The 27,253-nt window shown below is 36.8% G+C and overlaps 1 protein-coding gene across 5 annotated transcripts; it reads right to left on the minus strand.

The window, feature by feature from the left end:
• Window positions 1-465: 465 nt before the first annotated feature.
• Window positions 466-26,829, minus strand: uckl1b (uridine-cytidine kinase 1-like 1b). Of its 5 annotated transcripts, none has more exons than XM_028452572.1 (15): window positions 26,702-26,829; window positions 17,507-17,700; window positions 15,087-15,193; window positions 13,932-14,102; window positions 11,608-11,679; window positions 10,063-10,252; window positions 8,461-8,522; window positions 4,951-4,970; window positions 4,240-4,338; window positions 4,064-4,157; window positions 3,722-3,784; window positions 3,496-3,618; window positions 3,241-3,348; window positions 2,340-2,496; window positions 466-2,230 (listed from the first exon to the last, which is right to left on the minus strand). In XM_028452572.1, exons 1-15 carry the CDS (start codon window positions 26,773-26,775, stop codon window positions 2,148-2,150), a joined length of 1,617 nt encoding a protein of 538 aa, XP_028308373.1. In that variant the 5' UTR covers window positions 26,776-26,829; the 3' UTR covers window positions 466-2,147. The 5 variants fall into 5 exon arrangements, with proteins under 5 accessions (XP_028308373.1, XP_028308375.1, XP_028308376.1 ...); XM_028452574.1 differs by lacking the exon at window positions 4,951-4,970 and adding an exon at window positions 6,280-6,296 and having other exon boundaries at window positions 2,089-2,230; XM_028452575.1 differs by lacking the exons at window positions 4,951-4,970; window positions 26,702-26,829 and adding exons at window positions 6,280-6,296; window positions 21,719-22,119 and having other exon boundaries at window positions 2,089-2,230.
• Window positions 26,830-27,253: the final 424 nt, after the last annotated feature.

Consider the following 27,253-nt stretch of genomic DNA (forward strand, 5'->3'; position numbering starts at 1 on the left):
TTATTATCTATTGGTTTCCTAATCAAAGAAAATATAGGTTTTAATATTTTTGGTGTGTGCGTCTGAGCCTTTTTTATGTCAGTATAGCCCTCGAGTTCATTTTTTTTTTTAAATGGTAAAATGTGGGAAAGCTTGATATGAAACATACTTTAATAAAACTGTATGTTTAGAACTGTAACACGGTTCCCCAGCTTTGCGTTCAATCAATATTTGTCAAATTTTCATGGCGATTACAATTACAAAGTTAATTATCTGAACTCAATTACAATTTACTTACGATAACGACAGCAACAGATTTTTCAAATCAAAATCACAATAATAACCATGCCATAATTGTAATTAATGATCAATTACACGATTACAATTATAATTGACCCCAACTCTAGTGGTGTGCAGTTGCAATTAAGACAAAATATTAGCACATTGGCACTTTAGCACTAAATTATCCGCCTTATGCACTTAAGCTGCAATTTTCAGTTTATTTGTAGTCTGTCCTCAGCTAAATGTCGTTTATTATAGTCTTTGTATTTATTGTACTGTCCATGCTGTCTGTTTTTGTTTTTTTTTAAACGTAATTTCTGTTGTAGACAACATCAACCTGCCTTGGACTACAGTTAGAAACTGGTCCGTGGCTACAATCTGGCACATTTACATGTTCATGTCCATTAATGCACATTGTCCCTCGTCATGAATAAATAAAGTGATGCTTTTAATTTTGATTCTTGACGTTTGTGAGAGCGTCTGCAGTTTTCCAATCGTCCTTCTTCTTCATCTGTCCATCACGCTGCTGCTTTCTAATTGTCCATCAGGCCCATGAAATACGTGTCAGTCACACGTTAGTTAACCCGACTGACATTCTGACAGCTGTCCAGGTGATAATTATGGAAGGCGATGGAATATGCAGCGGTTATTTCTGATGGGAAACGGACAGCCACAATATCCTTCCTGTTCATGCTGTGAATGCACTCACGTCTCTCCTGTGTGGGTATGTTAAGAAACATTCACATGATTTTTACACAATCTTCTTTTTATCCTTAAATTCTGACTTGACTAACGCAATAACACAGCTAATCATGTAAAATATCTATTGCACTTTTATTAGGCGCTTAATAAGAAGTGTACACATGTTCAAAGCAGCACACACAGACACTTATGAAGTATTGAGGACTACTTCACACCTGAATCCAGCAGCGAGCGCTACGCTAACGATACGGGTCACAAAATGTCAAAGTGAGACAGAAGCGGTGAACTGAAGCCACATTTAAAATGCACTTATTTTCATATTCTTAAGATGCCCCTATTGTATAAACCTTCTAGATAACACAGTGTTTGCTTTGCAGAAGAATGTTAGATTTAAATGTATTTAAAGAACTCAGTGAGCAATATGTCTGACTCCATAGTTCTAATACAGATGAAGCTGACACTGAACTTTCAGCGCTTCATAAAAAAAACAAGGCATCTCTATATGTTATTTCCATCATGATGATGATCTCAGAAAGAGAAATATCAGGCACTCAGGACAGTTTTTGACCTTCACTTTGTGTTTAAGGTGCAGCAACTCAGCAGGCCTTCTCCCTAACGACAGATTTTGGCTTTTAAATAGGAACCAATGAGTACAAAAGATGTGTAAATGTTAAAAAGAGAGTAAACAACAAAGGGAAATACATTGAATGAGAAGCACATCACTGAGGGCGAAGTTGCTCAACATCAGCTCAACTTCTGATGTTTCCTTTTTGAAGTTTTGTACGTTTGCAGTAAAAAAAAAAAAAAAAGAAAAAGAACAAGGAAATGATGCATGTATAATAACATTCAGTTGTGTCCTTCCACAGTACACAGCTTCAACCAACTTTCAAAGATTGTTGTGTTTGAAGCATTAAATTAACATTTCCATTTACAAGTGTATAAAAATATCTTTGATTGAATGAGTTCACTTTAAGATGAACTAACGTTGGACATTTTAAACAGTTTCTATACATTTTCAATTCCCTCGCTGGGTTTTCTCGTCCTTTCTTTGGCCCGTGCAGACTATAGCGTGCACGTTTATGGTCAAACCCAGGAAACGCGTCAACTCCTTAAAGGTCCTCAAAGAATCCATGGAGGACGAGGTTCTGACTCGCCTTAAACCCAGAGCGTGCTGAGTGTTTCCATCAGCAGCTGGGTTCATCCATCATCTCCTCATCGCTCCAGTCAGGAGGTGCATCCGTTCCAAAATATCGATCTCCAAAGTTTCCTGCAGTAAACACAACAGAAATGGGTTTCATTTTAAAATGCTATATGAATGTTCATCAAGCACAGAAATAGTGCTCGTTCCATCCTAATGTTATGTGATCATTACTCACCGATACCGGGTATGATGTGAAAGAGATCGTTGACCTTTTTGTCGACAGCTGTGGTGATGATTTTGACCTGTGGGAAGGCGTAGGCCACTGAATGGACGCCCATTTCAGCCATGAGCAAAGACACCAGTAGGATCTTTTCCTCCTGGACGTCGTGGTCCTAAAAGTGAGGAACATTCATGGCTCTCAGAATCAGGGTTAGGGTCAAAAATCCACGTTTAATTACAACTCATATATGATTATGTTGACCATTTTTTCCAGTTACATTTAAAATTACAATCATTAAATTCCACTGAAAGTCAATCACAATTATGTTCTCAATTACAAACAAATAATCACAATTACTGAGCCTTTGATAAATATTAACCCTCATCCTCTGGCGTTAGCTTTCTGTTAGCATGTCTTATGATAATGGCTCAGTTCTTAAATCAGCTGTAAAACATTATCTATCATCTCGTTTGTTTCTCATCTCTTGGTTACCTTGTTAGGCTTCCTAATCAATGAAAATATTGGTATTAATATGTTTGGTCTGAGCCTTATTTCTGTCAGTATACCCCTTGCTTTAATTGTTTTTTTTCTAATGGTAAAATGATCCTCAAGAGAACTGACATGTAATGGAAAAACTTGATATGAAACATGTTTAAATAATTGTTAACTACGTATGTGTAAAACATAGAACTGTAACGTGGTTGACCAGTTTTGCATTTAAATGAACTGTAAATGACAGTTTTTATAAGATTACAGTTACAAATGATTACAGATATTTTTTCTATCACAATAACAATTATAATTACATCATAATTGTAATTAATTATCAATTATGCAATTAAAATAATAATTTACCCCAGCCCTGGTCAGAATAGAATGTAAGCTGCCCAGTCTGAGAAGTAGAAAAGCTTCCTACCAGTAAGACTCTGACAGCCATCATGGCTGCAGCTCCTGTGGACACGGTGCAGTCCATCAGTATCACGTGATCTTCACTGATGTCTTTAGGGAGACGCAGGTAGTGAAGCTGGAAAAGTACAAGTGGGATCAAACTATGAAAAGTTCTGCCATCAAAGGCCTTAAAGGAATATCAGTGTCTGATTTATAAAAGATAAGAGAGTCCTAATTTGGTAGAATTACTAAGAAAAGGGATGTATCATTGTCCCAGGTGTACCTCTGGTTCTCCAGTGTCCTGGTTGGTCTGGATGAGAATTTTGCCGATGCGAACATCCTTACAGACGGCTCTCAGAGCCGGCTCCATGGTCTCTCCGGCTCGCAGAATGGACACGCCTGTAATCTACCAAGAACACGGCAGAGGAACAGATAAACGCAGGTTAATTGCATGAGTTTAGGAGCGTTTCTAAAGGGATGATAACAGGTAGTAAATGGAGGTCAGTCACCCTCTTCCCGTGGAAAGCCCGCCCATCATAATCCTCTCCCTGTGGGGTCTGGACCACGTGGATCTGAGATTAGAATAAAGATGATAACAATGTGAGCACAGTTTCCTCCACAAAGCTGTGCTAAAGAATATGAAAGACAACAGTTACAATAAATCTAACCTCCAATCTTCACCTCCTCACTCAGTAAATACCATCACATTCAGCTTCATTTCTTCACACTGAGCAGCGTCTCATTCTCTTCTGTCTGTTTATCTCTAGCTGCAGCTTTACAGCCAAACTTCTAACATGTGACTACAGATCATCACTGCAGTGGAACTATTTATTTCACAGTGTGTCTCTGACCTGTGAGGGGAGGAAGGACAGAGCTCGCTCTATCAGCAGTCGCATCAAGCGCTTGGAGTAAAAGATGAACTCATCACGGCTGGTTTCCTTGTTTCTGAATGAACAGGAGAAGAAGAAGCCATTCATTACTCGTGCTTTAACTAAACATGTGACAATGAAGGATTCTCAGCGTTTACCTGATAATTGTGTGCATGCCCCTGACTTGGGGCGTGCTATCCAGCACGCTGAGGGTTTGGGGGAGGGGTTGGGCCTGATGTGCAGAAGCCAGGGCTGCCCTGTAACCACGGCAACCAATGGTAACGCGGGGGTGGCGTGGGGTGAAAGCGGCAGAAGGAGAGAAGACGGACAGAGCAGTGAATACAAAACACACTCATGTAATTAAAACGTGAGAACACTCACACTCAGGTGTGCACGGACACACTGTAAGAACATTCCAAACACACACACACACACACACGGAGTTGAGTACTTACATGCAGAAAGGAAGTTAGAAAAATGAGGAAAACACAAATCAATTATCAAGGGAAGGTTAGGATGATGCTGATCTCACACACACATGCACACGCACACACACACAGAGTGGAAAATTACAACAGCTCAGAGACCACGATAATGGAAATGAGGTTTAAAAAATGAAAACAAATTAATTTCATTTCAAAATTGTGGAACAAAAAGCCACTGAAATGATTACAAAGTGTTTTCTTAATAATAGGTCTCTACTGGTAATATTTCCCCCAGTTTACAGGTTTTGAAATTGAGTAAGCCTCGACTGAGACAGTACAAGTGAAACACTGTTAGAGCTGCTCAGTGATTGGCTCTAAAACATCACTGAGATCCATATTAGCAGATGATGCAACAGGAGGATAAATCATAGCAGATCTGCTCACATATCCCAGCGGAGTTTCCTCTATGGGGAGGATTTGGACCAAACACAACAATCATGACAGAGGGAGAGACACAGAAAGATGAAAAAAACAAGTAAGAGGAGGAGAAATCATCAGGTGGATGATGAAGGAATGAAGAGATGATCCCACACAGTGTAAAGTGTGACAGCGTCTAATGTCCCTGAATCTATCTTTAGTGCAATCATAAGATGATACTTAGTTTGGATCAGATCTCTTATTATATGGCTGGTGTGTGTCCATGTTGTGGCTGTCACACTTTGGCTGTGTAGAACAGTAGAAGTTGGTATTGCAGCACATCCTGTGTCTAAAGACAGTCACCAAGCTCACTTCCTCCCTCTCAGTGTGTGTCTGACGCTCAATGGAAACACTTTCTCTACTGAGCTATTGGAAACTTTTGTGTGTGTCTGAGGTTTGTGATGGTTAACAATAGCTGCTGTGAGAGCTTCCTCTCTCTGTTGCTGACAGGAGGGGGTCAGCCTTCAGCTACTTGATTTATTGATGTATATTTAGACACAGAAGGCAAGAAGAGTGCAAGCTGTCATTGTTTAAAAGGCACAGAGAGGGAAAACCAACATCTTTGCATCTAATACTGGATCCATCGCATCATTTAAACCAGGGGACTCAAACATTTTAGTTCAGGGGCCAAATATGGACCAGTTTGAGCTTAAGTGGGCCACAGATTTTTTTTGTGGGGAAAAAAGAGCACATTCAACATTAATGTGTCCTGGTTTGCACGTCCACATATAAATGAAATAATAATGATGAAGTGTGGGAGTATATCAGCCCCTGCTGGATCTTCACTGAAATTTCCCTGATTTTGGGAATTTGGGGAAATTTCGTGGAATACTTTGAGGAAAATTTGCCATATTTCTTTTAACAATTTGAGATTAAAAATGACTGCCATCAAACTACAAACTGAGCTCTGCAAATATTGTGGATTTCAACTGATTTTTTTGTGTTTGGAGAGGGTGAAATATCTTCAACTGAATTAGTTGGTAATTTACAAAATGTTTCAAGTTGTTTCTATAATTTTTGACTTTCTCGAGCAGGCCAAAATTGATGCTCTAAAAGGGCCAGATTTGGCCCCCGGGCCTTGAGTTTGACACGTGATTTAAACTGTTGTCACTTTGTTGCATTAATGATCACACAAATTTGACCAAATAGAAAATAGTGCCTCCTGGTAATGGATTGTGATATTTAACCAATCATTAGAATGCAGAAGTGGGTGTGGCTTGACTCTTTGTATCTTCCTTCCTGCAGAAAGCTGGAGCAGATGGAGGAGAAGATAGAATGGGATGGAAGCAACTCTACCTGACGCTGAGCTCGCGCTGTGAGCCATGGGTGAGGATTTAGGGTGTGGGGGGAGTGGGTGGAAGGAAGAGAGTGAGAAAGCAATCCATCAGCAGCATGTGTGTTACTGTGTGTAGTGAAGATGACACCAAGCAAACTGCATGGTAGCACAAAGTGGCTCCATAAGGCCTACGTTTAGCCTTCACCTGTCTGTGTGTATATATATATATATAAAAATAAAAATATAAGAGCTTTACAATAGATTGTGATCTACTAAAATACTTACTATTGTTGGTAACATATCTTTTTGTATATTTGTGTGTATATATAAGTATGTGTATGTGCATATGTATGTTTCTTGCATGTAAACTGTTTATCTGTTATGTTAACTGTTTTGTGAAAGGAAGCAACCACTGATATGACAATTACAGGGGTGGGAATTTATAAGTTTACTTCTTCCCACTCCTTTTTGAGTGTATGTATATATGAATGTTAATTTGAATAGAGTCATGTGTATGTGTAATGTACATTGAACTCAGAATAAACAATCAATCAATCAATACCTGCTACAATACATTAATGACTCAGATTATAATGAATTAATGCAATTTATTAATATTAATGGCTGATAAACAATATTTGATCACTGACACAAGGTGTTAGGGTTAAGGGACTTGCTTAACAGCCCATAGTAATAGCTAAGGTTGGATTTTAAATATTAAAATAAAATAGGCTATATTTCCAAAAGTTTTCCAAAACAGTTAAATTATTCCATGACTTTTCAAGACAGGAAAATCAGTTTTTCAAATTCCATAACTTTTCCAAGAATTTAATGACTGTGGGGACCCTGTGTGTTACAAATACAGAGTAGTAAGGATTAGTGCACATTAAGTAGCAATATGCGCCAGATCAGATATTTTTATACTGATTTTTATTTGAACTAGATTTATATTTGAGAAAGTGAAATTATAGAAATGCAAATGTTTTAGATTGTGTGGTGTTTTAATTTAAAAAAAAAAAATTTTTTTTTTTATTTAAGCTCTTTTAGCTTTCTGCCTCTTCCTGTACTGTCTGTCTTTTTCTGTAATATTATGTATTGTTTATTTAATAGTGCAAAATAGATAAATACAAATAAATACATACAATTAAAAAAAAAATTAATTAGTAATTTATTTTTATTTTAATATTACTAGACGTTTCAGGCGACCCCAAGGTTTACAAACCCTGGCTTACAAGTTTTTTTTGGCCTTTTATGTGATTTATTTCTGTTGGATCAGTAAACCTGGGGCTGGATTACAAAATATATTTTCTCTTTGTGAGTAATTATGGTAATAGGTTGTACTCCATAGCAACAGTTACAGGATATGAAAAAAAAACAGGGTTTCCCTCCAGAGGAAACCTCACGAACCTCTAAAAAATATTAATACTGACAGAAATATCAAAAATATGTGCTTGTAGGTCTCCTGTACGACTGAAGATTGGCTAAATCGCAAACTCAGGAGTTTTCAGAATGACAAAGCACAAATGTATGGAGATATACAAAGATACAGTATAGTGGGCAAAAAGTCAGATGGAATTCAGTTTCTGTTGTTTTTAAGTTCAAACAAGGATGTGACGGCAGCACCTCAAGAAAAAGCAAAGTGAAAAATGTTTTCCAGCTACAACAGATAAAGAGAAACCACCCATCACATGATGCCATCAGATCTTGAAATATTGGAAAATATGTGAGATAGAAAAGTTCCCTAGGGACTTAGTTTGAGACGTTTGAGTGTATTAATAGTCTGTCAGCTGTGCTTTTGACTGGCTCCTAAATAACAGAAAATAAAGTAAGACCAACATTATTGACCTATGATTTATGTCTGAACTTTTTTGGGGGAAAAATAGGCTTTATTAAATAAATTATAAATCTATGAGAACTTATTGATGGATTTTAAACTCCCTGTGCAAACACAAGTTTGCTTGTTTTGAAGTGACTCATAATCAACTTCCTTTTAAATCCTATGTAATACATTTCTTATCCACTAGAGGAAGCTTGTGATCACCTGCAAAACATGGTTTGTTTACAAAGACGTCATAGACAGTAGTTCTGTGTGAGTAACCCATTCATTGTCTAAAAAAGTAAGATTTGTGTGTAAAAAACACTAGTCACAATAAAATAGGTGAAGACTTTTCATTTGTGAGTGCATTGTAAAAGTTGCTTACCTCTTCCAGCTGACTATGAACATGTTGCACGATCAAATCTATGGCTACCATGTTGCAACCACCTAGTGGAAACCAAACAGAAAAGATGCCAAAAAGTTAGTTACACATAACAGCTCTACATGTTTATAATTAAAAAACAAATAAGAATAAAAATAAAATCCCTTAAAGGGGACATATCATGCTAAATCCACTTTTTTAGCCCTTAAATGCATTTTGATGTATATTTAGATTGTTTAGAAGCACAGAAAAGTTCAAATTAATCTTTTCAGGTGCTCCGTTGATATCTTTATATTCTGTTTTGGTCATATTTTTCAATCTGTTTCGATTTTTCGATTCTCTATTACGTTTTTTGAACAATAACGTCAGCGGAACTGCCAAATTAGGACATCGACTCCAGGCCCAACACTTCGAGCAATCCGCCTTTTTTATTTCTCGCTTGTATTTTGTAGTCCAAGCTCCAGGATGCAGAAGTTACGAGAGGATAAGTCAAAATGTTCGGTTGTTGGATGTAGTAACCCACACGCTTCATTATAACGTCTCCCAGCATCAGAACCTTTTCAAAGTGCCTGGTTAAGTTTTATTTTTCACGGAAATGTACCCACATCTGTGGGTAAGGTCATTTTTGTGTGCGCGCAGGACTTCAAGGATGACTGCTTCTGCAACCTCCGCCAGTATAAAGAAGGATTTGCCGAAAGACTTTGTCTGATTGAGGGTTCAATTCCTTCTATCTTTGGAGAAGACAAACAGAGCACTTCGGTAAGCTGTAAATAACGCTAAAAAGTGTGATGATAAGACGTCCCTGTCATTGTTTTGTTAGCATTAGCAGTTGCACCATCTTCATATGTTAGCGCTGTGTGGTCGTTTTAGATCCTTGATGATATGGCCTACGTGATTTAATTTAAGTCTAAAGTTTTCATTAGTCATTTCATTTTGCCGTTTTTGTCTCCGAAAAGACTGTATTAAAATGCATTTCGTGACGTTAGCTTGGGGCTAGCGTTAGCTCGGTGCTTGTATTAGCTCACTTGTTAGGGTTCTGCAGGTTCATCATCTTCATTTTCATCTCGCTCCGCCGGGTCAGACTCTGGCTCGAACATGTAAGGCTGGATGGACAAGTCTTCCGTTGTTGACATTTTGTAAATAACCTCTGAATAAAAAGTTTATGCGCCGCTACATAGCCGTATCTCTTCTATCAAACTACAAAAATGGCCGAGCAGGGTGGAGTTGAACCGAGTGTCACCTGAAGAGGGGGCGGGGTATGGAGTGTCTCATTTGTATTTAAAGAGACCGCACCAAAACGAGTTGCTCTTAGAAGCACATCAGAAAAGGGGTAGAAAAGGGGCCTGTGGAGCCATAATAATGAGGAATTCAGACCCAAGCAGTGCAGTTCTGCTTTACATAGACCACAACTGTATGATTTATATCTAAAAAGGAAGGATTTAAAACCATGATATGTCACCTTTAACATACACAAGTGCTGTCATTTTATAGTAGTTGCTATGTATAGCTGATGCATGCCCACTTGCATGTAAATATATTATGTCATGGTAGTTGTTATGTAATATGGGTTGTATGTATATATGCCAGTATGCAGTGTGTACGCACCGCGTGGGACAACAATATCCGCAAGGCGCATGGTGGGCTCGATGTACTGCTCAAAGGCCGGCTTGACAAACTTGTTGTACTGTTTTATGACTCCCTCAATGTCACGGCCCCGCTCGGTAATGTCTCTCCTTAATCGACGCACCAACCGGATGTCAGAGTCCGTGTCCACAAAGATCTTCATGTCCAGCAACTGGCAGTAAAACACAAAATTAAAGAATTAAAGTTAAGCTTTTTGATTCCCTTTTCCAACTCAGTTAAATAAACTCTCCATGTGGCTTCTGTTCATCAAGATATTGTTAGGTGAAATTAAACATTGTTAGATTAGAGTTGTGTAGAGACCAAATAAACTTTGATCCTGTATTTATTTGTGAGCAAGCAAATAAAGTACATAAATATTTCACTACTGCCTGAACAAAACCCTAAAGGATTCATAATTGCAGAAACTGAACACTTTAGGCATTTTTTTTAACAATGGAGAGTCAATTTATAAAAGAGGACATTTGGGTGAATTTGGGATATTACATCAACTAGACCAGTGTTTCTCAAATGGGGGTACGCAATGGCACTACAGGGGGTAGTGAGAGAGAGAGAGAGAGAGAGAAAGAGAGGGAAATTAACAAATGAAAGCATAAAAAATATGGGGTTCTTTCATGTTTATTTTAGTTAAAAATGGCCATGTTTACATGGGAGCTTTAATTCCCCTTTAAAGCGAAACAAAAGTTAATTCCTCTTTTACCTGACCTTGTAAACAATTAATACCTAATACTTGTTTAATTCCAAATTAGGTGGCTGGTTTATTCCGCAGAGGTAGTATGTTCCCAAAAGAATCCCATTGTAAACACAAATTTAAAAAAATAATAGTACAGTATCTAAGCCAAAAAAAAAAAAAAAAAAAAAAATTTACTGAGGTTTTGTATATTTTTAATTTGTGTGGCATATTCATTTGCACTTTATAATTTGTGTAAGAGTTTAGCTATAGTTTGACATATATTCCGATTACAACAAGTATAGCCTTTATTTTCATGTCCCCGCTAGGAACTACTCCCTAAAATGTTACTTTTTTTTTTTTGTAACTTTATTTCATTTTTCACAGCAATTAACAAGGGGTACACAACAGTACAATTTTACTGTTTAATGCCCCCCCCAATAATGAAAAGGGATTTTCACTCCTGAAAGGGAGAACTTGGGTTCAGAAATAAGGTTCTCAAAAATATTTGAGAACCACTGAAATAGATAAAAAAAAACCCAACTATCAATCATCCCTTTAAGAAAACTGTGAGTGCACCTTTAACCTTGGAATAAAAAAAAAAACTCTTTAACATGCATTAATGTGAAAACAATATATTAATCTTATGGGAACAGGCAAATCATAACAACATAACTTGAAATTAGTTGAACTTTTTAATTAAACAACTGCCAATTAAAGAACACATACACTTTATTTGCAATAAGAAAATCTAATTTAATTTGTACAATTTTTTTAAAAAAACAACAAAGACTGAATCAAGCCTTAAATATTAAACGGTCTACGACCCCCCAACGTACCTGCAGAAGTTCTTTATCTGTGAAGGCCATGATTCCCTCAAAGATGATAACACTGGCTCCGTATACAGTTTTCTATGAACACACAATCAAATAATCTTAAACAAACATTTCCATATGCTGTTGTTTAAACAGCCAACACATTGTGACCCCTAACAGCTGACATAAATAACAGCTATTATTCTTATTAAGTCATCTGTGAAAGTGGTATGTTAGGCATGAATTAAACATTTAAACTAAATAAGTAATGGTAATATCAACAAAGTCCAAAATTAACTGACATTGTTTCTCAAAAAGGTATGTTTATTAACAAACAGCTGCACAATATTAACTTCTTGTGCCACTTTTGGCATTTTCTCTCCAAGACAGCATGTGGCATGTTTTAGGGCTGTCTGGGTTACTGAATGCAGTTCATGTAGTCTGTTATTATGACCAAAAATATTACTTGTTTTTAAAGAAATAACTAAAACAGTCCATTAAAATAAAGTGCACAAAGATTTAAACTGAGAGGTTTACAAAAATCCAGTGTCAATTTGAGAGAACTGCAGAATAAATTTGATTCTTGAACATTTAAATTTGTTCAGAAACAAACTATTGTTCTTTTACATTCAGCTGCTGGTGCAGAGCAGTCTGTCCACATTTCTGAATCACTATTGGCATTATTATTATTATTACTAATACTAATACTAAGGGTAATAAATCCTATTCAACCATTGTAAATGGAATGGTTGTGTCCCACAATTTCCCAATTAAATGAACTAAAATGAAGAAATAAAAATAACACGGTGTGTTATCACTCAATCCTTGTTATTTTGAATTTCTAAAAACCTGTAACAAAATCATTAATGATTTTGCCTGCCCCTGCTGTTCCCTCTCTCTCTCTCTGTGTGTGTGTGTGTGTGTAAAGTTTTCTTGTTATATACTGCACATTTTTCCAATACATTTCTTTACTAAAGCGATAAAACTCACAGCCCTGATTTTATTGCAAAATGAGATTTAAAAAAAAAAAAATATATATATATATATATATATATACATATATATATACGTATATACTGTATTTATTTATAGAGCTCTATTAAATCCGTTTTATTTTTTTCCCAAATTCCATTTTTTCCACTTTAATATTTTTTTTTTTTTTTTTTAGAAATATAATAATAATTTTATAATAATTAAACAAAAATGTATGTCAAAAATAAAGTGATACAATTAAAAGGTAGATATAAGTTGTAGTGACATAGATTATTCTGACCGCTCCTTTTTAATTATTTATATGTCATATAAAGATGTATGAGAACTGCATTAATGTCACCCAATTTCCTCTCAGGGATCAACGGTTTATTGAATCTGAGCAGGTTTAATAAAGTTTTGATCAACTTAGTTTAAATTAACCTAACTTAAATTACCCTATCTTCTGTAGATCTGATGAGATGTTGTTCAAATGTAACATTCTAATAATGTTGCTCTAACAGACTTTTATTTTGTAAACCGGAAGTTCCCACTGAAACGGTTGTACTTGAGGTAGCTTGCTGACTGTGAATGTTTACCTACGAGGCACGAACAAAAGGCTGGAATAGAAAGAACTAAAAGACAACACGGACTGAGTTGTTCATAGTTAACCAGACACAACAGTTCGAACATTGAGTAGAGGAAGATGATTAAAGCTGATCACCTTCTCACAGAGCGCCGCTGCGCTACACGATAAACGGACGGAGCTTCACAGGCACAGCAAAGTTAAACGTGCACTGGTGGCTCTGTATTTAGGAGTCAGTGATGACTTTCGTTGTTTTAGAGAATGTCTGTGGTGGTTTAAGATGAGTTTAATGCAACCAGGACAGGAGGAGGGAGGGCGGTGCACCTAATAAGCGGTTCCTGGAAATATTTCCCATAAAAAAAAACTTTCTTTGCCCCACGGCGACGGCGTTTCATGCTGATTTTGTCCATTTCCACGTTTAACCATTTTCATTGGTCGATTCCATGATTCCGTCCACGATTCCGTTAACGCTGATTTTATAGGGACCTATATATTGTCATAGCCGATATTGTTATTTTCTAGATCACCTAAAAGAGACATTTCATGATAGAGTATGTTGCTGAGGCCTACAGCAAGATGAAGTAGAACCAAACTGTGTAATAGTTTAATGACTCAGTAAGTGCTTCGATAGAACTGAAGCTTGATTCCTTGGATTACATTAAGTAATTCTGACACACTACTTATGAACTGAAGAAATTCAATGCCACATGTATGTATGTGTTTGTGTGTGTGTGTGTGTGTAAAGTGTGTGTGTGTGTGTGTGTGTAAAGTGTGTGTATGCAATAATCTTTACCCACTCCTTCTGCCTCCCGTGAGTGGTAAAATCATAAACAGGGATTTTCACACTCTTGCCCTTTTTGAGTTTGCGCAGAGTGTGCGTCAGCAAATCAAAGTCAAAAGCATCAGGATGGTCGAAGTTGTAGTCGTTGCTGGCAGCGAGGACCTGCTGATCTGGGGTTAGGACCTGAAGATTGGAACAAAGTCATGTCACATTATTAACCCCCAAAACACTAATGCACAGACACAGTTAGTAACAATGCAACCATACTGAATAAATTGACTATATGTGTTTATTACATGTGTTTATTTGTGGCACAAAATCCACACAGAATCACACAAAACTACAAGGTCTGTGTAAGAGAAGTTAAAGTTGGTCGGCCTAAATTTAGGAGAACATCATGCGCAACTGTGACGACAGTGCCAGGTGGTGTGTGCCTGCAAGCGTGCATGTGTGTGTGTGTGTGTGCTTGTGTCCTTAGAGTGGTCGAGCATTAATAACCCAGACATGGTATTTGGTAGTTTAGGAAGAGTATCTTCTTCTTCTCAAGTCAGTCTAAACTGCTGCTGTCATAAAGTAAAGGCATTATGCAACTGTAGGTGTTGGTAGCAGCAGTAAAGAGTGGCAACACTTGTGCCACTTCTCTTTTCATCCTCTCACATAAAATCCCTCCACAATTTGATATTAGTGTCTTTGAACATTGAATTGAATTGACTTCCTGCACCCTTCCCTCAGCTCTCTTCTGTGTCACTCTAACTTGTGCGCTCATTGTTTTTAAGAAAAGAATTGAGAAAATAAGAAAAAATTATTTAAAAGATCTGCCAGTTGAATCAAAAAAGCATATGTGATAAAGTAGGGGCTTTGATTTTCTGTGATAAAGAAAAACAGAGAAAAAAATGAATTCACTTATTGAAATGAAAATAGCAATATTGTTATTATTAGTGTTTAATAATTGTTTTTTTTCTTAACAAAATGAGCTGTACATGGAATATTATCGGACTACCTGTGCAGATGTTTATTCTGGGACAATTTCACATATTTACAAGCAATTTTCCACTGTAAATAGGTGGACAAAAACAAAGGAAATTCTCATGCAAAGTATAACTTAATATCACTCGACACACGCACACACGTAAAGGGAATACACACTGGCATTATAATCACGCATACCTTGTAAAATGAATCCATTGAGAGCAGTACGACCCAGGGAACATCTAAGGCCTCAATGATCTTTCTGGCCACTGTAGTTTTTCCTGAAGCACTGCCACCGCACAGACCTGTCAAAACAAACCAGTTTGGAGATTTTGTCTCGTGTTTTTTTGTAAAAAGGTATAACTTAAATATACGTTATCTTGCTACACAACCAACCTGCACTAGCTTGTAAGAACATTGTTTGGTGTATGCAGTATCTGCTCTGGACAAAATAAATTTGAGTGGTAAATCAAGAAAACCCTGCTTCCACCATTTGTTCTTTGTGCAAAGTCACTGGTAACAAAAAAGATCCACCTTAAAGATAATTGTACCCTATTGCTCTGACTAAAATAGCCAATGTACAGTATATTAGCATAAATGCCAGGATTATACCTGCTAAACTAATAATACATTTACATGGTGATTGATTCTTCAGATTAAGACTACAAAGTGATCACTCGTTATAAAACTGAGCTGACATAACTTGTCTTTGTTAACTAGAACCACAACATTATACACATTTTGGCAACTACAATAAATCATCACTTACTGACGGCTTTTTTTCTTCAAAAAAGTAAAAATAATGCAGATGATGAGTATAGATTTGAGTATGTAATAATATTCCACAAATAGGTTGAGAAACACAATAATTATTTTACTGTGGCCATATTTAATTTTTTTCCTTTCTCTTTTTAATTCCTTCAAACTCTTAATTACCTCTACCAGGGAAGCAATATTTTCACAACCGTTGTTTGACTGTTCGCACATCGATTTTGACAATTTTAACCAAAGATGTACCTCACACCATGAAAGACTAATTACATTTTGGAGGAGATCCAGATCAACATACTGATTCTGAATAACTTTCAAAAATCCAAAAATTCAATCATCGGCAAAATTTCAAAAATGTATATCTCAGTTTCTAATTGACTGTTCTAAATTAAATTTGACTCACTTATGTCGAGTTGGTTCCTCATTTACCTCACTGAGTTTAATCTGTATTGGATCTGGATTGTACATTTAATCATGAATTTTGGAAAAAATAGGGGTGCCCATATATTTGGACCTACATATCATTATTCATGGGAATAGGAATTGCTTACAAACCTTGTGTGAATAATCATGGTACCATGATCAGGATTATTGATCCACATAACTGCCAATATCTGGCAAAGAGGAGATTTGTTTCTCTGAGAACTCTTATTATTTTCTTCTGGCTTAGACATGATACAACCACATTTTTACGACAGGAAAAATATGTATTCCACATTATTAGAAGATATGAAATACTATGTGTGTGACATTCTGCTGTCAGCAGTATCCTCGGATGTCCCAGCCTCATGTTCAGAGGGACTACTGACACTACTGACAGTCATTCAGAGCTATTTATTGGGTCAGTCCATAGTGTACATAGTGTCTATGGTGTTGTCACCACCCATGAACTGAACTTATTCACTGACTTCTACAGCATTTGCTGCATTGTTGCCTGTGTTGGGTTAACACTAGTGCCAGCAAACTGACACGCAGGGTTAGGGTCAATTACATTTTTCGGTTACAATTAAGTTTTCAATTTCCCATGTTCAATTACAATTACAGTGACTAGCCTTTTTTCAATTACAATTATTTTTTATCCTCAGGAAGTCAATAACAATTACATTCTCAATTAATAAAGTTAAATTACAATTAATCACAATTACTGAACCTGAAATAAATAACCTAATAAAAGTTAACCTTCTTCTTATGTTAGCTTTTTGTTATCATCTATTAAGATAATGGGTCCTAAATCAGCTGTAAAATATCTATCATCTCATTTATTTCCTATCGATTGGTTACCTTGTTAGGCTTTCTAATCAATAAGACTATAGGTTTTAATAGTTTTGGTGTGGCTATGTGAGCCTTTCTTGTGTCAGTATACCCCTTGATTTTATTTTCATTATGGTAAAATGTGGGCAAGCCTAAGCTTAATAACTGTTAACTACATATGTATAGAACTGTAACATGGTCCCTTAGTATTGCGCTAAATTATAATTGACCATTTTTATAGAATTTTCCTGTTAATTACCAATACAAAGTCAATTATCTGAACTCAATTACAATTTAATTACAATTACAACAGCAACAGATTTTTAAAATTACAATTATAAATAATTATGCCATAATTGTAATTAATTATCAATTACGCGATTACAATTATAAATGACCCCAACCCTGCCCGTCAGTATGCAATATCACTGGGATCCTTTTACAAGTTACTTGAGGAAGAAAAAACTCCACATATCCAACATTGCCGCTTTGCTTCTAGACTGATAAGTGAAAGTAAAAATCAATTGGTTAAATAATTAGTTAAATTGATTCAGGTATAGTGCAAATAAAACGGAAATATGTTCAATGGTTCCTACCAATGACAAAGGCCTCTTTGGACTGTGTTCCATGTTCGTTGTACCAGGGCGGGCGACCAGCAGTGTAGATGGTGCGCTTTGACGTGCGCAGCAGGGGCGGCTCCGACTTACACTGGCTGGTGGTCCTTTTCCGGGGTGAGAGGCCCATGGTTACCGAAGGAAGAAGCCGGTCGAGGGATCCCTCGCCTACTCCGCTGCAGCCAAAACAAACAACAAAACCCATTGTCAACATAGGGCATCAAAGGAAATAACCTTATTTTTATTAATATAAATATAGAGAATGAAGTGTATTTATTTTCTGTTTTAATGAGTTATATTTCTATTTCTACAGTGCCATATCTTTGTGCCGGGAGAAACCAATGCTGGTATTACAATGCCAATGTTTAAAGTTATGATTCTGCCATCAGACAAAAAGAAAGGCATTACTTTTAGGGATAACGATTCATTTGAATAGTGGCCCAGTTTCCTTACAGTAAACAAGTCTGCCCCAGTATTATAGTCCTTTCTCTCCTGCTGTAGGTTAATGTTTAGTAGTTTTTACTCAACCTGTGAACTTTGTTCACATACTGTAGGTACCAAGTAACTTCTAAATGCAGCAAAGTACAAATGTTGTATACAGTAACTTTCAGTAATTACTGATGTGGAGCTTTTCTAAGGCGCAACTTTTATGCAACCTTGAAAAAAAAGAAGTATGGACAATGATTTGCTTTAAAAATTGGTCAATCACTAGTAGAAAAATCAATGACAGGATGGGTTAGTAGTGCTGGTTTACAACAATATATATATATATATATAGCAGAGGAAAGCCGTTGTGGTCGACATAGCAATACCAAGCGACTTCAACATCAGGAAAAAGGAACACGAGAAACTATAGGAATACCAGGGGCTCAGAGAAGAGTTGGAGAAAACCTGGAGGGTGAAGGCATCAGTGGTGCCCGTGGTCATTGGGGCACTCGGGGCAGTGACCCCCAGACTGGAGGAGTGGCTCCAGCAGATCCCAGGAAATACATCAGACATCTCGGTCCAGAAAAGTGCAGTTCTAGGAACAGCAAAGATACTGCGCAGAACCCTCAAGCTCCCAGGCCTCTGGTAGAGGACCCGAGCTTGGAGGAAAAAAGAGACCGCCCGTGGAGGGTGATGAAGAGATTATATTTATATGTTTTTAAATTGATTTTACATTTTTGTGCTAAATGGTAGAAAAGGATTGACATTTTTGTTGTAATAGTACACAAGGTCTACCCTTTTTCTAGAGTGCTTGAGTTTTATTACTCTAGTGCAAGGTTTTTCAACCTTGGGGTCACCTGAAATGTCTAGTAATAATAAAATAAATAAAATATTCATATTTTGTTTTCACATACATTTGATGTATATATATTTATTTATCTATTTTACACAGTTGAAAAACAATACATAATATTACAGAAATAGATATACAGTGCAGGAAGAGGAAGAAAACTCAAAGAGCTTAAATAATTCTTCTTCTTTTTCATATTAAAACACCACACACAATCTCAAACAACTGTATTTATATACTTTCAAACTGTCAAACGTAAACCTAGTTAACATAAAATGCAGTATAAAAATATCTAAGCTGCCACATGTCGCCACCTTGTGCACTAGTATACTGGCTACTCTGTATTTGTAACAAGGCATAACAACAAACGTGATGAAAAAACTAATTTTATGGAAAAAAGTCTCCGGGTTCACCAGAAATTTGTGATTTAAAAATGGGGTCTTGACAAGAAAATGGTTGGGAACAACTGCTCTCGTGAATATTTCTGAAAATTATCATCAACATAAAACCAATGTATGACATATCAAACTCAAGCTTCTTTTTGTGACATGGTGAATGACTAACATGATTTACTGTATTATATAGGTTGTGCTACTAATAAGCGGTGCATCATAAACTGCCTGCTGAAAAGCGTCACTAGCTTTATTCAAAACAGGCACATAGAACAAGGCTGAGTGCAACACAAAAGCTTGTGCAAGAGATGGGCACACAATGTCAGTGTCATGTACATTCTTTTCTAAATAGAAAAAAAAAGGGAAAAAAAACTAAAACAACAACAAAGTCTGCCTATTGAGTTTCAAATCAAAAAGAAAAGCAGCTCCACAGGATTGGTCAAATTTTACATTTTACACTAACCTCTCGAGACTTCCTGAAACAGGCTATTTTGCACAAGTCTGAGGTTTGCATGACTTTGATAAACAAAACCCCAAGAAAAAAAAGCAAATAAGAATGCCCCAAGTCAAGTGAACACTTTTAATTAATCGTTAAAATTGACAAAAACAGTAGGAATCCTTTCCTTGTCTTGTAAAGATTGTTAAAGAAATACAAACTTGTATTCTTAACAGTTAGCACCAACACTTACTGCATTATACGAGACATCCACACTTCACCCAGTGATGACTGCAAAGCTCCAGATGCCATAACTGCTGCACAATGAGCTGTATGAGACACCTACTGTAGGTGTTTCACTGATTTTCTGTTTTTCTGCCAATTCTGTCTCTACACATACTGTATTTATAGAGACCTTTACAGCTTTCCAGGTATGATGTCATAAGGTCAGAGGTTGAACAAACAACAGAGAGCAAAGACTTATCTATCACAGAGTAACTGTGCTCACATGGAGCACAGAGTAAGTATGAGACAAAGATTACTTCAGCTGGGTTATCAGATCAAGCCAAAGCAGGGAGCCATAAAACATTAGCTATTAAGACTGTGCTGAGTCATGCAAAACCCTCCAATCTGCAGAATAAAGGTGTACTCTATCAATGCCCACCTATAGCATGTCTGTCATCTACAGAGGAGTGTCTGATGATGGCATAGACTTCCAAGTCTGGGGGGGTCAGCAATGGTCGAGGATAATAATAGCAGGAAAAACTACATAGTGTTGTGTGGGTTATGTAACATGTTGTTTTTCTCGCTTTCTACTACTAAGTAGAAAGACCAAGGTTACCCCAGTCTAGTCCTGGAGGGTGTCCTGATCCAATATTGATATCAAATGTCAGTCCGATATCAGCTAAAAATGAGGTATGGGGTAATCTAAAATCTGTTATATTATATAGTTTTTATTAGATTTATTGAAATAATTTTTCAGGGTCTTTTAATTAATCTTTTTGATTTATTTTATTCAATTGTAGAATATTCTTGTGTTTAAGGTTACAATTCCTGTAACCCATTGGTTAATAATAAATACGCCAGTTTTTCCTCATATCTACTGTTGCTGACTATTGTTCTTAGTTTGAGTAATATCATTTGATCAGATAAAAGGTAAGAAACTTTATTTTAATGTCATTTGATAAGGGCTTAAAAAAGCAAGAAGAAAAAAAGTATGTATGATTTGTGTTGATATTGTATCGAATCAATATCAGTCAACACTCCAGGTTGCAATATCGGTATCATATCGGAAGTGAAAAATGTAGATTGAAAGTTATAAGTTGTATTGTCTCTAATGAGCCTGCTTTAGGCAAGGGCAAGGCAAATATATTTGTATAACGCATTTCAAACACAAGGTAGTTCAATGTGCTTTATATGATTAAAAAGCGCAACAGAAAACATTAAACAGTTTAGAAATCAATACAAACACTAAAATCAGTAGTAAAAACATTAAATCAATAATAATATGATTAAAAATCTCCCACTCAGTCATACATAGTGCAGAAAAAGAGTGCCTTTAACTTGGATTTAAAAAATATTAACATGGACGCTGGCTTCAGCTCTGCTGACAGTTTGTTCCACTTCTTTACAGCATAACAACTAAAAGGAGCATCACCATGTTTACTGTGAACTCTGGGCTCTGCTTTCTGACCTGTCTAAGTCCAAAGACCCTTTATCTTTTTGATTTTAGAGCAGTCACTGCTTTAACACAATGAATGTAATGATTCTAATCAGATTTGGTACACATAATGAGAGTGCCAAAGAAAACACCCAGTGCTGTGTCATGATGGCAAACATTTTGTAACCATAGAAGAAAAAAAGAGAGAAAAAAACATCCTCATAACTTTGTTTGAAGAGTCAAATAACATGTAAATGCTGTTACTCAGTGACTGATGCAAATTATACCAATGTCAGCAAAAAACAAAATTCTAAAGAGGCAAAGTCACTGGTCGAGATCATTAACAAACAAATATAAAAGACTTGATCTAAGGAAAAAGCTTTTTAAAACAAACAAACAGAACTTTTATAAATGAATTAAAGAAACTTACCTGCCATCAGATCTGAGAGTCCAACAGCCAGATATTCTAGCTCCAGAGAACGCTGGTAATAATGAGTTCATAGCTGGAGGAAATATACACAACACTTCCACGGTGTAAACTCCAAATATTGTGTTTTAATCCTAGGCTTCAGCCAGCAGGTATGCACGATGTGTGTTTACTGGCTTCAGCACAGCAACACACTTAACGACAAAGCCTTCAACACATCCACAGAGGGAGAGGGAGGGCGAGACTCAAGTCTGGACAATATAAAGGGGAGTTAGCTTTGGTGAGAAGTGAAACTTAAACATTTGTTTAGCTCTCCGTTTCTTCCATCCTCTCAGGAGAATGAGAGAGGGCACTGCAGCTTGGTGGTAGTGGGCAAGCACTCTGGAATGACAGCACAGCTTTTCCCTCCTCTTTCATTGCTCTATGCTCCTCCCCTCAAACGCCCAGCCAACAAACGTAAGCGGATAACCGACCCTCCAGATTATGTTCATTAGGTGGTATTAATAGCAATAGGAGTGAGCCTGACCACTCCTCGCTACACACACACCCCAAAGTATAGAGGCATCTGTCTTTGGCAGGTAGTGTTGCAAGATGTGGCTGAAGGTGAAAGAGTACCAAGAAGACAGTGACAGACAAGCAGAAAACTAAACTGGAACTACATGAATACAAAAAGCCAAAGTATTTGCTCTTACACCTGTCTAATGTTGACATGGTTTACTGAGAGAGAAGACAAGAAAATACAATTTAGTCTCACACACACACACGTTTTCTAAACCTGACTTCTAAGTGGAGTGAGAAATAAACAGCATGATGAAACCCAACCCTTCCTCTACTATCAGCTGACAGTCAAAGGTACAGCCCAGGCAACACACTCGTAAACACATGCGCACGCGCACACACACATGAACGCGTGCGCGCCCACACACACATGCACGCGTGCGCGCACACACACACGTGAAACTGAATGCACGTACGCGCACACACACAGACATACAAAAACAAATCATTGCTCTCAAGCGTTCACATAATGACTAATCTGTTCCTAATAAAAGTAAAGTGCTGCACAGAAAACTATCAGCAATCAATACCATCTACCAGATAACACATAGATACTAGTACTGTAGATGTTTCTATTGTAGATTGAAAACATATACAAACTTGAGAACTCTAGAGAATCGACTAAACTACATTTTTGTTCCTATATAGTGTTTTCCTCAAATCTCTGACAGTCCACAGGACACAGCTGGAAAAACAAAGCCACTTCACAATCAGAACTGGTTACTCAGCTTAATATTTGACAACCTCTCCTTCTGTTTCGTTTCTCTGTAGAAATTAAATGAAACAAGGCTGTTTAAGATTACTAACTCACTAGTTCACAAGTTCAGAAACAATGAGGAATCCAGCAAAATAGCATATTCACGTTAAACCCATGCATATTTAAAATTGTGTAAATAACGTTTCTGTTTGCATCACAGGAAAATAAAGGTCAAGTCCTTTTTTGTCCAGAGGGGGGAGAACGTGTACCCTGAATTCCAAATGCTGCTTCTTTGGGTTTTACGTTACTATATATGAACGAGGTCAACGTTATGTAAGTAAATGTAAATGTTACATGCATAGCATACCGTAATTTCTGGACTATAAAGCGCACCGCTATATTGGCCTCATTCCAATGATTTAGTAATTTTCTAAGAGAAATCCATACAAAGCCCACGTCATTACATAGACCACACTCTATTCTGATTGGCCGAGTCTTCAAAAGACTTGGCCAATCAGAATGGGCAGGTACAGTACACGGGCTGCTATACTACTGTTATGCTGCGTTCATACCGGATGCGTCACGAGATGTCCGTACATCCAGATTACATACAAAGTCAATGGATAGATGCGTCCCAGATGCAAAAATCTTTCCTGTGCGGCGTTGCGGTCCGATCTGCACGTCAAGTGCGTTGGCTGTGCGAGCGTGCTCCCGATTTTATGCACATCCGCACATCCAAAATATTCAACTCCTGCAACTGTTTCGCATGACGAAAGTCAATCAGAGTCTTTGTTGACGATGACATAAGGCCATCAACACAAACACCGGTCTGTTCATCCATTCAACCATGGAGTAGAAGCTGTGTGTGGCCACCTGGAGCTGTATGACACGGCCTTTATAATGTGACGGAGCTTGTAAAAGAGGAAAAAATCCACAAATTAGCCGTGTCATTGTTTAAGCCTCATGGTTCAAAGAGTAGGAAAAAAGTAGTGGCTTATAGTCCGGAAATTACAGTACATGGTCATTAGAGTTTAATTCAATTCAATTAAACTTTATTTGTATACAGCAATTTACAACAAAGTCATCTCAATGCGCTTTAACTTCTAAAGGCTATTTAAGAAGATTTCATATTTCACAATACAGGTGGGAACTTGGGATAATCATTAGCACAGTGGAAACTATTTTTTTTAAAGATGAATCATGACCAGGTTGGAGGTTTACTGACATTTTGATCAAACTCGTCTCCTATTTTATTACTGCGTATTACTACTAACAGTCAGATTTCAGACTACCATGGTTTGGGACATTGTGCGGCTCAGGAGTTTCTGAACTTTGGTTATTTTCAAATAAGGCTACACAAATCCGAAATGTGCAGAAATGATAAGTTCACACTGAAGTCAGTGAGGGAAAGGTGTTTTAAACCGATTAGTAGAAGAAGAAGAAGAAGAAGAAGAAGAAGAAAAAAAAGAAAGAAGAAAAAAGAAAGAAGAAAAAAGGAAGAAGGAAGAAAAAAGAAGGAAGAAGAAAGGAAGAAGGAAGAAAAAAGGAAGAAGAAAGGAAGAAGGAAGAAGAAAGAAGAAGAAGAAAGAAGAAAGGAAGAAGAAAGAAGAAAGGAAGAAGAAGAAGAAGAAGAAGAAGAAGAAGAAGAAGAAGAAGAAGAAGAAGAAGATAGAAGAAGAAGAAGAAGAAGAAGAAGAAGAAGAAGAAGAAGAAGAAGAAGAAGAAGAAGAAGAAGAAGAAGAAGGCGCAGTTGATAAAACTGGCTGGTCACGTAGGCTAGTTACAGCTGTGTTCAAAAGTTTGATGGCAAAATGTCATTGTTATGCAGAGTTTGATATAATGTCTCTCAGAAAAATAAACGAGTGTTACTCTGTGAACAACTTTATGGAGGTTTTAGCAACTTTACTTTGCAGCACATACCTTTCCATCCATGCTACATCTGCCCCAAGTTAATGTGTCTTTTCAACTGCAGGAGGCATATTCATTTGGTACCAAAACATCTAGTGGTGGATGGTAAATGACCAGTACTACAGTAGCTCATACATGTCAACCTGCACAGTTTACTCTGATTTAGAATGGATTTGCTTCTTCCAGTGATCATGCCCCTGCTTTTTCCCCTGACATTTTATCACTAAATATAATCGTCTTCATCAGAGATGCAAATTGTAAAAACTAATAAACTTTTTTCTAAAGTGCACCATACATATTTTGTACAAAGTCTCTATACTTCCGGACCCGGACCTCAGACAAACCTGACTATAGTTGCGGCACTTCATACACAAAAAAAAAAAAAAACATTTCCCTGGTTAGGGTTAAAATTCCACCTTGTTATGGCCATAACAACCTTTAAAATACATATACAAAAAAACAAACATTCGGGTATTTCCTAGGTTAGGGTTGAGGATAGGGTTTGTCTGAGGTCCGGGTCCGGACCAATAGCAACGGCCTATTTTGTATTTCGTTATATATTTGCTTAAATATTTGGTAATTTGATCATCTTCTACAAATTTTAAAGTATTTTTTCATAAAATAAGGCCACATTATTATTATTATTATTATTATTATTTTACTGATACCGTTCAATTTCAACTTGTGGACACATAAAGCATCTGAAACAGAATATAAAATTACTCACATTGGAAATAACTGTTTCCAAGTACCCCCAAGAGGTTCAAGTACCCCTAGGGGTATATTTACCCCTGGTTGGGAACCATGGGTCTACTCTGCCTATTGTCCCAACCCAAGTTATTACAGAGGATGGGTCAGTGTTTGATTGAATAAGTTTGATAAATACATAAAAACTTTTGTTTTTTGGGAGGATGTTCAAACTACTTTGCATTTATGAGGTCAGTTTGTTGTACTTCTGTGTGATGAAAAATAATGAATAATAGTCTATTCCTGGTGGAGATGCAGACACCCAGTTTTCAAATTAAGGAATTTGATACTTAATAATAATAATAATAATAATAATAATAATAACAATAATAATAATCCTTTGTATTTCTTATTTTAGCAGGATCAATAAAACATTGTGTTTTTGCTGATTAATTATTGTGACTGTTGAAGGTAATAATCATTAGACGGGAGCTTCAGTCGTACATAGTAAACCGATGTAATAACACCCTCTTGTGGATTAGATACGTAGCAAAACTCAAAGCCTGATTCTGGGCCAAAACCACAATGTGCTTGAAACGAGTTTGTACAATTTGTGAGATAAAACAAATAACACACTGCCTAAACAGGATTCCCCTATGACATATATAGAAAGAGTGTGTTAGCAGTGCAGCAGACATGGTGTTCAACATAAGGCACCACAGCATGTCATACTTCAGCGACTTTGAGAGAAAGACACCATTTAATAAAACACACAGACCAATAATCCCAATAAAACCTGTGTTTGGGTGTGAAACATACTACTGCCTTGTTTAAAAAGGTTATAGGGAAGATACTTTTTGAGGGGAAAAGAAAACAAATCGCTAAATATGCTTAAATCGAGTTCATGTTATCATGTTATTACACTAACATGAGCATTACACTACTGTATTATGACAGCCATTATGTTACTATTATTATTTAACAGGAACTGAGACTCTCAGTGAGAGTGGACATAAAAGTAAAGCAGTAATTACGCCAAGATGCTGAAACGGTGTTATCGGAAAAACTCCCAATAAACGTATCAATTGTGGGTTTATACAGTTTCACATTAAACGCTCAAACCCACAGCGTCATACCTGTTCACTACAGTGGACGTTTTCTCTTCGCTGTCCATCTTTATCCGCCTGTCTTCTATGCTAATGGCAGACATTGCTAGTCTGTTGACAATCGGGTATTTAGGCTCTTTTTGCCGCTGGGCATTATGGGAATTGTAGGCGGTTTGAAAAGTTATGCTTGTGTTGTCACAGCTTCACTGCTTGCTAAAAACTCAAACCGCCAGAATGCACCGGGGTCTTTTTTAGCTGGTAGACTGTTGTACTACCGTGTCATTTTAGGCCTTTTCTACGCGGTTCAACGGGCCACGTGTTGGTCTTAATCTAAACCTTGGATAAAGCTATATTCTATTCCGCTAAACGGAAAAGAAAAGAAAAGGAAAAAAACACTAATATGGGCTAATTAATAAACCTGCAAAAATAATATCGCATTTAGGTGCACAAAAATAACATGCATATTTTCAAACCTTTTGTTGTTGCAACTCCATGATGATTACATCCCACTTCAGCTGTGAAATTAGGCTTAGTTATATGAAATTTTACCAATATTAAAAATAGCACAATCATGTGCTTTTC

Source organism: Gouania willdenowi, chromosome 7 (genome assembly GCF_900634775.1).
Source record: "Gouania willdenowi chromosome 7, fGouWil2.1, whole genome shotgun sequence".
In the NCBI taxonomy this organism is placed as follows: domain Eukaryota; kingdom Metazoa; phylum Chordata; class Actinopteri; order Blenniiformes; family Gobiesocidae; genus Gouania; species Gouania willdenowi.